This window comes from Bicyclus anynana, chromosome 9, assembly GCF_947172395.1.
Source record: "Bicyclus anynana chromosome 9, ilBicAnyn1.1, whole genome shotgun sequence".
Lineage (NCBI taxonomy): Eukaryota > Metazoa > Arthropoda > Insecta > Lepidoptera > Nymphalidae > Bicyclus > Bicyclus anynana.
The window spans coordinates 6,293,622-6,309,879 of NC_069091.1; the positions used below are offsets into that span (position 1 = coordinate 6,293,622).

General features: G+C 41.7%; 1 protein-coding gene across 1 annotated transcript; it reads left to right on the plus strand.

Annotated features, from left to right (window-relative positions):
* Positions 1-406: 406 nt before the first annotated feature.
* LOC112045143 (uncharacterized) lies at positions 407-2,662 on the plus strand. The gene is made up of 3 exons (XM_024081231.2): positions 407-412; positions 1,643-1,879; positions 2,486-2,662. Exons 1-3 carry the CDS (start codon positions 407-409, stop codon positions 2,660-2,662), a joined length of 420 nt encoding a protein of 139 aa, XP_023936999.2.
* Positions 2,663-16,258: the final 13,596 nt, after the last annotated feature.

The window sequence follows — 16,258 nt, forward strand, 5'->3', positions numbered from 1 at the left end:
GGAGTGTTAGAATAACATAAAAATATGAATTTAATATAAAATACGTCGCAAATACACAGGAAAATAAATATAAATAGAAATAAATAGACGTAAGTAATCAAATGCTGCCACGAGTATTTATTGATAAAACAAGGTGGATAAAAATAATACTACGTAAAAAATAAAATGAGCCACGTGTATACTAACATAGTTCATTATTTTAATACGGTCTCATTAAATGCAAAATACATATTTATGTAGTTTACTTAAATGCTGTTTCCTCTACCAATTGAGGGTTTGATTGGAATATTAAATGTAACATTATGTTACAATAAAATAAATATTGTTAAAAATGTTAACGATTGTACTGCATTTGTACACTGAAAATAGTTTTAGGAGCGAAATAATATTTGAAGGAGACTAAAACATGTTGGTAAGTTTTTGTTTATTTTTAGGTTTTTTAAGCTTTTAGGATTTACATTTATTTAAGGAAGATCGATTTAATACGTCTATAGGCATGACTACAATCATGCCTGATCGAAAGTAATGTTGAGGTCTAAAATGCGACGCGCTTACCTTGAAGATGTTTAGATTGTAGGTGGCAGAAAATACAAACGCTGAAAGGACATTCCATATTTAAGCTGTTCGGATAAGGAACGTTGAAACGAAACTGTACGATTTTCGGTTTTATCATACTTGTACCGACTCTTAATTTTTTTTTTTTTTTTTTTTTTATTCTTTACAAGTTAGCCCTTGACTACAATCTCACCTGATGGTAAGTGATGATGCAGTCTGAGATGGAAGCGGGCTAACTTGTTAGGAGGAGGATGAAAATCCACACCCCTTTCGGTTTCTACACAGCATCGTACCGGAACGCTAAATCGCTTGGCGGTACGTCTTTGCCGGTAGGGTGGTAACTAGCCACGGCCGAAGCCTCCCACCAGCCAGACCTGGAGAAATTAAGAAAATCTCAATCTGCCCAGCCGGGGATCGAACCCAGGACCTCCGTCTTGTAAATCCACCGCGCATACCACTGCGCCACGGAGGCCGTCAAAATATAAAATCTACGGTTTTATCTGTCACGAAAGGAATTTTCAAAACCCATATGCAGGTCCAGTCACCACCAGATATATCAGGTCTCAAAAACTCAATGATATAGAAATCAGAAAAGTATTATTTCCATTGAAAAAATCTTACAGACCTTACAGATTGGTCACCGATCTTTGCCTAAGAACTTTTTGTAGGTACAATATGTAATATCGTTGTTGATAAGGTATATAGTAGTTTCATCATTATAATCATCAAATAAATAAATTAATTAATTAATAAATCAACTCATTTCCGACTCACTGCTGAGCATGAATCTCCTCTCAGAATGAGAGGGGTTAGGCCAATAGTCCACCAATAGTTTAGTAGGTACTAGGTACAAGAATATCTATGCTTTTTACACTAAAAATCCCTTTTTCTGCCTTTTAGACGTACTATAATCAAGTTACTAAGTGTCAGTGTTGTCAGCTCCTGTCATTTATACATCAATTTAATGTTTAGCAAAGTTCTTAGAAATAATTTGTTACAAAAATGCATTTTTTTATATGTACCTTTACATTACTTTGCAAAAATAAATGAAGACAGTGTTATGAACACTGCGAGTCTTATCTTTAAGTTGTTAAACTTAGGACTGGTTATTTGCGCAGCTGGGATTTGGGCAAGCACGGGCCTAGATACCAGGCCAAATAACAGCCACGAGCAAATTTTGGTCAGCGGCGCTATATGGACGCAAATTTTGCTACCGATAGGCCTAATAATATCAGCAATTGTGGACGAAAAGTTGGATATTTTTGTGCACCTGTATTACTTGTTAGCTGGTTGTGTTGTTTTGGTCTTGCCTGGTTTATTGCTGGTATGTATTATTTTTCTCAAACTCAAACTCAAACTCAAAGCCCGTCAACTGTTATATAAGTAGGTATAAGTTTGGCTGGTGGGAGGCTTCGTCCGCGGCTAGTTACCACCCTACCGACAAAGACGTACCGCCGCGATTTAGCGTACCAGTATGATGTCGTGTAGAAACCGAAAGGGGTGTGGATTTTCATCCTCCTGCTAACATGTTAGACTGTTTTCATCTTAGATTGCATCATCAGTTAGCATCAGGTGAGATTGTAGTCAAGGGCTAACTTGTAAAGAATAAAAGAAAATCTAAAATTTCGCCTGAGACTACGGTTCATTACCAATGATCCTTCTAGCGCGGCGATCTATCGAGTCTAATGCATCCAGCTGACGATTTTTGGTAACATTTACTTACCTATTTTAATATATTGTGGATGTTTCGTAGACATAAGTAAATCACTATTATCAAATCAACAAACAAACATTTACTGCTAGACATAGCCTGCGCCCACCAATACTCCAACCAGACTATTTAGACTCCCCAAGGTCCACTGAATCTAACGTCTACCTCGTATCTAATCCTTGCTCTAAAGTGGATTAAAACATTCACATATTTTTTCAGATTATCGGCGAACTTAGAAAGCTTGAAGAAACCAACAGTCAAGACAGATCTCTTTCCACGATACATCCTGCAGCACTACTGCTTAAACCTTTTGACAAAATATATTTTAGTATCGGAGTTCTATTGCTTTTGGCATCGGTGATTACATTCGTCGACTTGATTCTAGTAATTTTTTGAATTAATTGATACAATTTTCTCCATCTTTGTCGTATTAGCCATTTGCTGTGGCCAGTTGCCACAGGAATTGTATTGAATTAAGAAAGAAAGAAAGAAAATATGTTTATTAATTTTTAGTGTCACAAACAGTACATCCTACCTTAGATATTTTAAGACTGTTCGTGACACCAAACAGAAAAGGTTTACAGCTCAGCATTAGAATTCATATTTTATTTTGTTACAACTGTTCTAAAATATTAATTAAACTAGTAAATACGCGTTATAATGTAAATCAAACACTAATTACATAATTTAAATATTTAAAATACCAAATCAATGATAATTTTATAGATAGGTTACGTCCCTAAAAAATCATCGCAAAAAGTGATCCGAATTTAGCGACTCCACTGAGCGCACACATGCACAATTTTGTCTTTAATTCCATTAAATATTTATCTATATATATAGCTTTTACACTTCCTGAACACACAACTCAACATTGTAGACGATATTCGTTGTTATTTGTTTAAATAACGTTCGTTTATAAAATTAAGTCAATTTTCACATTTATCTGCCTTAGTTTTGATGCGCTAGTGTTCATCTCTAGTATTAAATATCATTGTACCAAATATAAAGTTACCGATAGCTCAACGAGTCTCAAAGCTTTGGCAAAGGGCGGGGCATATAGTTCGAAGAGCCGATGTACCTACGTTAGCGTCCCACGGTGCTGGAATGGCGACCCCGCACCGAAGTGTTGGTCGACACCCACCAGGTGGAATATATTAAACGGGTTGCAAGTAACCGCTGGAGACAGGCCGATGTCCAGCAGTGGACATCCATTGATAATGATGATGATACCATTAAAATAATTATATTCTGACAAAAGAAAAGCAAAAGATAACAATATCGTTTCGCTTATCTCTTCTTCTGCTTCTACCTCCCTCTTTATAGGAGAAGGTTGAGGTTTTAAACACAACACGCGTGTAAAACGCTTGTATGTAGAATGTAGACCTCACTTGCCAACATATATATTCTGTGCTACTACATCTAAACCGTCTTCATACACTAGAAAAACAATACCTACAATATATTACTAAAATTAATCGTTTTTGACAATAACTCTTTAAAATAATAAATGAAAGTAGCATTTTTGGAGTCCTTTGAATAAAGTACTCTACAAATTTATTACGCCTGATAAAATCGCGCAGCAATGCCACTCAATGGCATTCATTGTTTTGTCTTCCTTATATATAAAGTGTGATTGAGATAGTAATGTAAGTTAATTATTATTAGTCTATAGAAGAAACACAGTCTATTAATATGGCTTTAGGATTGTAAGTACCTATTTGATTACTGCTATTAAAAAGTCACTATAAGTTTTGTTAGTTTAAGAAATTAGTGCATAGCATAGTGGCACGTTCTTTAGCAAAATTGTTCTGAGTCTTATTGTTTTATATCCCGGTAAGATGTTCTTATCATAAAAATGTTTGTAAATTATTGCAGTGAATCCCACGTGAACCATTTTTAAGCATATAATTAGTTATAAAAGTAATAATCCAACAATCTATCACCGATCCAAATCTCAGACATAAGGTAGTTTTTACACGAAAGAGTAATAAACATCCACGATTATAATACTAGCGGGCTTAATGTTATGCTAAATAAGTACATATCATCATCATCATAGTTAACAACCCATATTTTGCTTACTATTGAGCACGAGTCTCCTCTCAGAATGACATTAATTAGGCCAATAATCCACCACACCATACATAAAGAATATACAGGTTTCCTCACTATGTTATTCCTTCACCGTTTGAGACACGCGATATTTAATTTCTTAAAATGCACATTACTGAAAACTTAGAGGTATGCCCTGAACAGGATTCGAATCCATGCCATCCGAATCGAAGGCAGAGGTAATATCCACTGGACTATCACTACTCATAAATACATATACGATTTTTAATAATGTTATTGTTTTCAGCATACTACTTTCAGGAGTATTGGCTTTGGGCGCTTATTTAACAACGAAATACTTCATGACCATGTCGGACACATCAGATACAATCGCACATATCGAAGTTACGGCACTAAACTCTACATAATTATATCTTTAACTGTATATTTAAATGTGTACTATATTAGTACAACGAGTAGACTAGATGGATTAAGGAAAGCAATTTAACTGTCTACGTATGCGAACCATGATAGGTTATTTATAAAACTCGAGTAATAAAATGCGGTATCTTGAATACACTACAGCATAGGCAATTATATTTTTTGTTTTAGATAATACTAGACTTTTAACTTTATAAATTTGAAATAAAAGGAGAAAAGGATAAAAAGGATATCGTAAAAGTACCCGACGACGATCAGGACGACAAATTAACAAATGAAGGCATAAAGTTGTGGAAAAAATGATTTCCCCTGAGAGGAAGGTCACCGACCCTGGACAAGGAATATAAATGGTCAATGGATTCTTAGAAGAGGTCTTTGCTATGACAAAAGAGATGTGACTGTATCAACTAAATAAGAATGAAAACAATGTCCCAACGATATTTTATAGTATAAAATCTTTGTATTTACCTTATTTTTTGTAAAGAAAATAATAAAACAATTAAAAAATTCTTGTATTAAATTATTTTATTTATTTATACAAAAGTAGGAGATAATATTTGAAATATGTATTTGTTGGCTTCATAAGTATAATTATTATCTAGTTCTAGTATAATATTTGTACTTGGTAAATATACTTTTTTTTTAAATGGTACTATTTTACCTTTTAAAAAAAAGTAATCGTTGACGGCCTCCGTGGCGCAGTAGTATGCGCGGTAGATATACAAGACGGAGGTCCTGGGTTCGATCCCCGGCTGGACACATTAAGATTTTCTTAATTTGTCCAGGTCTGGCTGGTGGGAGGCTTCGGCCGTGGCTAGTTACCACCCTACCGGCAAAGACGTACCGCCAAGCGATTTAGCGTTCCGGTACGATGCCGTGTAGTAACCGAAAGGGGTGTGGATTTTCATCCTCCTCCTAACAAGTTAGCCTGCTTCCATCTTAGACTGCATCATCACTTACTATCAGGTGAGATTGTAGTCAAGGGCTAACTTGTAAAAGAATAAAAAAAAAAAAAATCTAAACACAAAGCTGCACCTACCTAAATCACTCCTTTTTGAAATCATAAATATAGATATTTATTTTTGGTAACCACCAACCCCAATTGGAACTGGCGTGGTGTGTCTAAGCTTATTTATACCCTTCTCTTATGAGAAGGGAACCCTGGCCATGTAGTGAGTAGAGTGCAGAGTAGGTAGTCATCATCATCATCATCATCATCATCGTTATCAACCCATATTCGGCTCACTGCTGAGCATGAGTCTCCTATCAGAATGAGAGGGTTCAGATTCAAATAGTCCACCACGCTGGCTCAATGCGGATTGGCAGGCTTCATACACAATGAAGAAAATTATCAGGTATGCTATTTTCCTAACGATTTGAGACACGTGATATTTAATTTCTTAAAATGTTAAAGTTGGAGGTGCATGCACCTCCAACTTTCCGGAATCCCGGTTCGAATCCCGATTCGAACCTACGCCGTCCGGAAGAGGTCATATCCACTATCTATCACGTCTCTGAGTAGATAGTAGGGCTATCACGTCTCTGAGTAGATAGTAGAACAGACAAAAACTAAAAACAAATATCACCTACTTTAGCCCCTAGAGCTTGAAATGCTGTTTTAGCCCCGCTGTGGAATGACAATATGCTGGGTTTTTGAGCAAGAGTACCTACTGAAAAAACGATTTTTTTCAACTGAAATTCCCACAGAATTGCGTTTCGTCATGTTTTGTCCAAACAAACACCATAGAAAGCAGCCTGTTTTCTGTGCAACTGTATAGTGTACACAACGATTGTTCTTTCTCTCTTCCTATTCGTGCTGTGTACACACGATTTAACACTGGAATTCATAGACGTTATAGGGGCACCCCCAGGGGATCACTCACCTGCTGCGTGTCAAATTCTCAAACAAAAAGAGGTTAAATTCGACACTCAGCGGCTGAATGATCCCCTGAGGATGCCTCTACAACGTCTATGAATTCCACTATAAATTATCTTAATATTTTTGTGAGAGTAATAAAGGTATGATATATTGTATTGATGTCTTTTTCTGCATTCGAGCACCACCTAGGATACGGACCACGACTTAACATCTCGAAAAAGACAGCCGACGAATAGCGGCCGGCTTAACCAGAAACAAATCTCTTTCTTTGTGACGAAATAGATTGGACTGGAAAAACTCCGCCTGAAAAAAAACTTTATTAGATACTTCATTAGACGTATCGTTCGTCGCATGCTAGACCTAAATGGCTAACTTGTCGTTTGATTTAAAAAAAAATGTTCAATCAGAGCTAAATATTAATGTGTACCCAGCTTTATCCTTCAAAGGTTACAAATATAGGTGACGATGTAAGCAGCTTCACATTTTGTCTTTTGTCATAATGTTCAGATACGAAAATGGTTTCAATTAAAGCCATAACAAATATTTTCGAATTTTTAAAAGTTCATTCTGAGAATGGCTCTTGGTTTGTAAGTAAGCATGACATTTTCTTATTACGTTTCTTGTTAATCGTTGTGAATTAGCTAGGCTCTGCTATACCAGACCTACCTCCTAATATGAAGTTGAAGGTTTGTCCGCGATATGAAGACGGTGCTGTGCCAAATAGTCTCATAAAGTTCACTGTGTTTTATTTGCATCGCCTTCAAACCGATCAATAGAAAGGACATAGGAACAATGTAGTTTTTAGCTTTTTAGTGCAATGCATCTTAGAAGTCGGTTCAGTTTTTTTTGTTAAAAAAAATATTTTTCTGTTTTAGTGTATCCTAACATAGTGACCATAAATGTCACAGTATGGCCAATTTCGTTCACTTATTTCAGTTAATTTGATTTTAGCACAAAATTACTAAACCGATTTTCGTGAAAATTCAATGGGACCAATCTGAAAACTATATAATATACTGCTTAAAACAAAAATAATTTTCAAACTTGGAAAAAACAAATGACGAAGTTATGATTAGGTAACCTCCTCCTTTTTTTTGGAGACAAAGAAAAAAGAAAAAGTGAAGTTCTTACTTTGGTGGCTTTGGAAGTAGCTGGTTTCAAAGTTTCAGAGCCTCAAATTTATCTATATTGAATCAGTTTGTTACTAGGAATATGGGGATAAAATACCCTATCTCACTCGGGAATAATGTAGCTTCCCAACAGTGAAAGAATTTTTCAAATCGGTGCAGTAGTCTTAGAGCCTATTCGATATAAAAAATAAATATACATAAAGAAATATAATTTTATTATAATTTGTTTCTAGGGTACTGATAGGTTCTTGCATTGCCTTTATAGTGCTTTACGCTATGAAGTACAGCTCGATGAGGGAGGCTACGGATTATTCGAACACAACATCTGCGGACATCATCTCTCCTATCACACCCATCACTCAAGATCTCCAAACCCTACAAACCACCACGCCTTTCGACATGGGGTGGGTTATTACCCCAGTATCTATTACCCCTGAGGTAATAGATCCCGGGATCGGGGGGAGTGAGGAGGAGGAGAGTACCACCCTGGAAACTACTACCACGGAAGTATTTACAACAAGCCGGACTCGACGACGACGTTCGAGAAGCCGTAGACGAAAAACAAAACCTCCTACAACAGTAACAACAGAGGTAACATATGGAGAAATGACTCAGGAGCATTATGACTATGATGAAGAGTTAACTACAGCCACCCCAGCAGATTATACTGAAATGATTGATGCTGGTATTTTTACTTACACTGCAGCTCCAAATACCCCGCGTTTGAGGGAAAGTTACATCAGTGGCAGGTGGAGGGATGTGCTGGAATATCAAGATAACAATTACTATTAGGACTCACGTTTGAAATATCAATGCCGTATTCTGCTAATGGCCATATTTTTAAAATGATTAGCGTGAATTGGCAGAAATGGTCACGAAACGCACAAGCGTCAAACAAAGTACCAGGGTTACAGAGAGTGTAGAGTAAATTTAAATTCTAAAAAAGAGGGTATAGAGGATGATTTGTACACTTACTTTAATGCTTTTTATATTTAAGAGAAGGAACTGTTTTATATTAGGTTGTCTCGAAAGAAATTTCAATATTTAAGTAAGAGTAATTAAGGCTAGATTTAAAAGTGTTTTAATTTTAATGGACCTTTTATATATAAATTATATTATAAATTGTTCGCTGTTATATTGCATTTTGATGAAGATCTTCATTCTTGCGGATCGCACATTTTTTTTGTTTTATAATACAGACTTGATATTTTATATACTAAAATATCGTTGTCTATCGTAATATCGACCCTTATTCGGCTCACTGCTGACATCGAGTCTCTTCTCAGAATGGGAGGGGTTAGGCCAATAGTCCACCACGCTGGAGAATTAAGAAAATTCTCTGATATGCAGGTTTCATCACGATGTTTTCCTTCACCGTTTGAGACACGTGATATTTAATTTCTTAAAATGCACACAACTGCATGACCCGGACCGAATTCGAACCTTCGCCCTCAGAATCGAAGGCTTATCAGATCCACTATCTGTCACGAAATAAACAGTATTATGAACATCTATTATATCACTGCATCAAATGTTTGCATCATCAAACAAAATACTGAGTCAACCCTATTCAAAAAACATTTTTAGTTCAATACTAGCAATCCGCCCTAGCTTTTTTGACGACCTCCGTGGCGCAGTAGTATGCGCGGTGGATTCACAAGACGGAGGTCCTGGGTTCGATCCCCGGCTGGGCCGATTGAGATTTACTTAATTGGTCCAGGTCTGGCTGGTGGGAGGCTTCGGCCGTGGTTAGTTACCACCCTACCGGCAAAGACGTACCGCCAAGCGATTTAGCGTTCCGGTACGATGTCGTGTAGAAACCGAAAAGGGGTGTGGATTTTCATCCTCCAACTTGTAAAGAGTAAAAAAAACATCGAAATCGCAGGGTTAATCGATCAGGTGCGTCGATGCCAGCCTTTATGTTGCTCAATAACCTCCTCTATCTTCAAGTGAAAGTCTCATTAAAATCGGTCCAGATGTTCCAAAAATTAGGCCGAACAAACAAAAAGACACATACATAAAAATTGCTTGAAGCCATAGGCACTTGAGAAAACAAAGTAATTTTGAATTCACAGACAGACTCTTCAATTTAATTTATATGTATAGATTAGTATTACCTAATGCAACTGGCAACTACTTTATTGAAATGCTTTTTGTTTACTAACGATTCAGTCATTTCTAATTCGTCGTTTGAGTTTAAATATCATAGTACTTATGTACTCGTATTAGTTAGTTAAAATATTATATACAATATAAGAATTAATTTAAAATTATCCACGAAGATTTTTAAAAAGTTCATAGAAAATGTCTGGAGGATTGTAAGTAACCTATCTCATCATCATCTCCTGTACCTTATCCCGCTTAGGTGGGGTCGGCAAAATATGTCAATCTCCTCCATTCCCCTCTATTATTCGTCAACTCATCATCCACTCCCTTTACATACATGTCCTCTTTCACAGACTCTAACCATCTCTTCTTTGGTCTTCCTCTCCTCTTGTGTAGTTCCACCTGTAATGTCGACATTTTTTTAGTAATATGACTTCCATCCCTCCGCATTACATGTCCATACCAAGCTAACCTTTTACTCCTCTCAGTGGCGCCACCATTCTCCTACTCTCCGTCTCTTTTACCGCCCAACATTGTGATCCATATAGCATGCAATATCCTAAAAAGGCCGTTATGACATCTTATAATAGTGAAGTGATGAAAAATAAAGTCTTATCTACAATACAGGGGCGTAACTACCGCCGTGTCAATACGAGGCCCCCGAATAACAGGAGCCCCTTACATGTGAAAGCAAAAATTAGTGAAATGTAATCCACAATCTAATTGAATCTGGTGCTTCCCAGAAAAACAACATAAAAAACTGCCTAAATATAATTTCACTACAGAAATGACTAAAATCAAAATAGCAATCTATTTTTTTCCTGAGTTAAGCATACGCCCATAAGTATCAAACATCCTACATAGGTTAAGTCATATTTATTTCAGGCAAGCATTTTTGTTTCTTTTTTTTTTTTTTTCCTGTTGAGTAAATGCCGTTTAGCTCTATGTGGAACTATTACGACGACACCGGTAGGGGGTGGGCGAGCGCGGAAGCATCGCCTGTGCACGAAGGCTGAAATAAAAACAGAGGACGGAACGGCTCTCCAAGGGCGTCTCCTATGAGACTCGGGCCTCGGCTTAGAGGGCCATTCGGGAGGGTTTAACCGTGACCTGAGTGAATCAGTCCGGACGCCCCCGAGATCGTGAGTTAGAAAACCCACGTCCGGGTGACGTTAGATATCGGGGACCTCGTCTTCGCCGGCGAAGACGCTGTGTAGCTTGTGATTGTGTTGCCTGGGGAGCATTGTCGGTTGTCATGTCATCGTCAGGATCGTAAAGGACGTTTTTGGGACGTCTCTGCTTGGAGTTAGCGTTAAGGTTGGGAGTATAGTTGCAAGCCTCAACCACTAGTGGGTTGGGATGGATGGCAGCTCTTTCAAAATAGTTTTGAGAGAGCTGTTTCATGTGATTAGCTATTGAAGGTAGTTCTAAGTCTCTATGGAGGTCGTTATTACGTACAAACCACGGCGCGCCCGTGATTTGCCGTAGGAATCGATTTTGTAGAGTTTGAAGCGGCTTAAGGGTCGCTTTGGGACGGTGGGCGAACACTACACTAGCGTATGTTAGGATCGGACGGATCGTAGTCTTATAAAGCGTTAGCTTTGAGCGGAGGGACAATTTACTTTTTACGTTGATCATCGAATAGAGGCGGTGCATTACGTATGCAGCCTTTTTCCTAGCTTTCCTAATGTGCATGGAGAAGCTCATGCGGTTATCGAAGGTCACGCCTAGGTATTTGGCAGTACGTTGCCAGGGGATGGGAGCTCCGTAGAGTGAGACTTCTTTTAGTTTGTTCTGGCAAAACGGTTTGCCAGTGAAGAGCACAGCTGCGCTCTTCTCTGGGTTGACTTCTATCCGCCAAAGGCGGAACCAAGTCCCTATGACGTTGACCGCCTTCTGCAGGCGGACTCTGATGGAGCGCGGGTCTACGGCCGTCGCGTACAGTGCGGTGTCGTCCGCGAACTGTGCGACGTGAACGCCCGGGTGATCGGTGGGAATGTCGCACGTGTAGAGCGAATATAGAAGCGGGGAGAGCACGGAGCCCTGAGGGACTCCCGCGCGAATCCGTCTGGGGGATGAGAGCGTACCGTCTATACGGTACCTGAAGGTGCGGTTGGACAGAAAGCTGTGTAGCAAGCGGACCATTTTGTTTGGTACGCCGGAACGGTTTAGTTTGTATATCAAGCCTTCGTGCCAGACACGATCGAAAGCTTTAGCTACATCAAAGAAGAGCGCCCCGGTGGCGATAGGGTTATAGAATTTATTGAAACCGGTTAGAATGTGCTCCGTGAGGCGGTGCACTTGATGAACACACGAGTGTTTACATCGAAATCCAAATTGTTGATTGATGAGAAGTTGCTTCTCATCGCAAATGGCTTTTAAACGATTCAAAATGATTATCTCATACACCTTGCCAATGGTGTTGAGCAGGCTAATTGGACGGTAGCTAGTCGGGAGGTCACGGGGTTTACCCGGCTTGTGGATGCCAATGACCGTGGCTTCTTTCCATGCGTCTGGGAAGGCGCAGTGGGCTAGGAGAACATTGAAGATGTTCACCAGGAGGTTGATTATCTGGACCGGGAGAAGCTTTAGTGCTTTATTACTAATCTTATCTGGCCCCGGGGCCTTCTTTTTGCGCAGACCCTTTATAACCGCAGAGACTTCCTCGCATGACGTGGGGGTAATTTCGACTCCGTCCGGGGGGCGAGATAGTATAGAAGTGAGTTCGGACTTAACTTTCTTCGCGTGTGATTTTACGATTGCCGTAGTGCTCGGAGTGCACTGGGCTTCCAGACTGTCGGCTAGGCATTCGGCCTTATCGATATCCTCGATCGCGTTCGGGAGGCCAGGGCGTTTGAGAGGTGGGGTGGCCGCGAGACGGTCGGCTTTGAGATGTCTCGCCACGTCGTAGAATGCTACGTGCGATGGCTCGAGCTCTCTCAGTCGGTCGTCCCATTGTCTGTCAAAACGCCAGCGCAAGCGACGCTTGCACCGTCTTTGGAGAGTCCAGAGTAGACTCGCGTTTTGTCGTGTCGGTTCAGAGTCATAGCGTCTTTGCTGGGCGTTTCTATCTGTAAATAGGACCCGTAAGTCCGACGACAAGGGGGCCGTGCTGAAGGCAGGGACCACCTTAGTGCAATCATTTATTGCTTCGCGAATATGACCATTTAGATTTGAAGAAGCTGCGAGCGCTTCTGCTAACGTCCCTATCTCGTCAGGAATTTGGTCTAGGTGCTGTGAAGCCATGGACTTGAGACGCTCAGACAGTCTCACGTAATTGATTATAATTTTGGTCGGGGGGGTCGTGGAGGGCGGGGGGCCAATCTGCAGTATGACTGGTCGGTGGTCCGAGTCTGAGACTATATCTGAAAACACCTCCAATGGACTCGCTTCAAGAGCGATGTTCTTTAGAAGTGCCAGATCCAGTACGCTCGGATTTTGGTTATGTCTGTCGGTCAGTCTCTGGTAACGTGTTGGTTTGTCAGGGGTGAGCAAAATGAAATTGGCGTCTTCACGGTCAGTCAGTCTTCTTAGAGTCAGTCCTCTAGAGTTATTATAAGTGTTTAACCAGCTGGTATGTTTGGCATTAAAGTCACCGGCTAGGATGACGGAGTCGCTTAAAGAGAGGAGTGTCTGAATGTCACTCTCTAGTAGGTGTTTATCACTTTTTTGATAGATTGAAACCAGTGTGATCGGCGAATGGCCGGTCATACTGACCTGACATACTGAGACTTCCATGTTTATAAGCTCGGGAGGATCGAGAGGAGTGCAGTGAAGAGCCCTTCTGTAATAAATAGCTGTACCTCCCTTCCTTTGGGTGGTCCGGTCGTTTCTAATCATTACGTAATTCCCTATTTTGGGATCGCGAAGGCTAGGTTTCAAGAAGGTCTCTTGCACCAAAAAGATGTCCGGTTTGTGGTCGCGTATCCATTCGCGGACCCCGAGTATGTTATCGTTAAGCCCGTCTACGTTATAGTAGCCGACAGTCAGGGAACGCGGTTTTAATCTACCGTTGTGCGCCATTTAAGAAATTTTTAAAATTCTCCATCGCGCGGAGCATGCTACTGTGCTCGAGGTGAGCCCTACAGGGGTCTACTTTGCATTTATCAATGAAGAGGTCGAACTCCTCCATGCTAAATGCGCTCAAGTACTCAGAGGTCTTCTGATGCACGTTTGTTTGGGCCTGAGGGGCCTTGGGACTGGTGTGGGCCGCGGGGGCAGCCCTCGGGGGCTGAGGGGCGACCGGGGAAGCCGGTGCCGCTCTGGGAGCGATAGGCGCTCCATATAAAGGTTTGCACCATGCGTTGGTGGTAGGCACCGGCGCAGGCACAAACTGTTGAGCGGGCTTTTTAGCCGCAGGTTTACGACCCGCTGCCCTACCCCTTCGCTTGCCTGACTGTGGGGCCTTCCGGCATCCGCGATAGTTCGCGGGATGACCGGCTTCGCCGCACAGCACGCAGCTTGGGGGCACTTCAGCGATCCGCTCCTTTCGGGGACAATCTACTGTGCCGTGGTCTCCCAGGCACTTTACACACCTGGGACGGGCGAAACAGTTTTTCTGACTGTGGCCATATAATTGGCATCGGTGACATTGGCCAATTTGGCCTCTATTATTTGGCTTCTCAAAGGAGAGGCCGGAAAGGTGGCAGATGGCCCTGAGGTTGTAAATCCTCTTGCCCTCTGGAGAGAGGTCGAGGATTGCCAAGACGAGGTCAAGGGGCTCCTTTGTACGCGTGCGGTACATTCGGTAGACCTCATGCACAGGGAGCTCCTGTGCGATGAGGTCAGCTTTGATATGCTCAGTATTGAGCTCCTTCGGGAGACCGCGGATTACCACGCGGAGGACTCGCTCTTCGGGGAGAGCGTAAGTGTGATATCCTATTGCGTTTGACCGCAATAGTGAGGTTAGGTGCCTATAATCGTTCGAAGTAGCACACACCGCGCGAATGCCATACGTCATGAGGTTCGCGGTTGGGATGGGACGTTTTTCCTTAATTAGCATGGGGACTACTTTCGTCGCCCATGCGTCTTTATCCCTGATAATCAGGGGCGGGATCTTCTCCTTGCGAGGTTCCTCCATGGGAGAATCCTCGCTTTCGGAGTCTGTTTGGGACTCAGAATCGGTACGGGTTTGTGACTGAGATTTGCTCTCAGTCACAGTGACCTTGTTTTGAGAGTTTTTGGAGGCCTTGCGCCTCTTTCTGTTACCAACGACGACGGTGAAGCCTTCGTCGATGGATTCCGGGGCCGGTGAAGCCGGTGAGTCTGGGACTTCGCAGACTTCCATGGCTGAAGGCCTATGGACCGAACTTGGTTGGGAGGGCAGGGCTCCCTTGGGGTGGGCTGAGGGCCCGGGGTTCGCGTTAGGCGCGCTAGTCCCTACGGACGGAGTCGAAATAGCCGAGCGGCCCGGAAGGGGCCGAGAGGCTACTAGTCTCGGGTCGCGGGATGCAGGTATGCTGGCCTGCAACGGGCGCGCTACCTGCGCAGGTAGCACGTGGACACGGGACGCGGGGGTCGCGGGGGTCGCGGGGGGTGCGGCGGCGTTTCCCGGAAGGGGACGACTGCCTACCTGATTTGTTAGCGCAACCGGTTGCGCAGACAAGAACGATTCCAGATAACCTGGAAATTTTTCCCGGAGGTCCTTGAAGAGGGCCTCCAGGTAAGGCGGGGGAACGGAATTGGGGTCCATAGTGGACCCCGGAGCTATCTGGGCCTCCCCACCGAGGCGGGGAGGTGTGTGCCTACAGTGTGACCCTAATGGGTTCACGCCTTTAGGTGACGTGGGTGTACCTAGTCTTATTCTAGTGTACTCACGGGCTGGAACCACTAAACTACACTAAAACAACGTAGCACAGAACACAGAACACAACACTGAACGGAACAGTGATCAAGACCAAAACTAGACGAAACTAGCCAGTCTGACCTGATTTAAATTGAAACAAAAATCAGCGGAATGGAATTCCGAGAAATCCCAGATTTTGGTGACCGCCACCGTGAGGTTGAATGGCTGAAGAGCCCAGAAAGACAACCGCACGGGTCGGCTGCCAAGATCGGAGTGCTGTTTCTTTTGTAAGAATTTTATATTTATACTAGCTGAAATACGCCCGGTTTCACCCACGTGGTTCCCGTTCCCATAGGAATACGGGAATAATATATAGCCTATAGCATCCTCGATAAATGACACTGAAAGAATTTTTCAAATCGGACCTGTAGTTCCTGAGATTAACGCGTTTAAACAAACAAACAAACAAACTCTTCAGCTTTATAATATTAGTATAGATGACCCCCCAACTAATTCTGATACCACCAAGGCACGCTACGCCACTGCTACAATCACTATAAGTTACTGTACCTACAGTTTCATCAAAACGTACACTG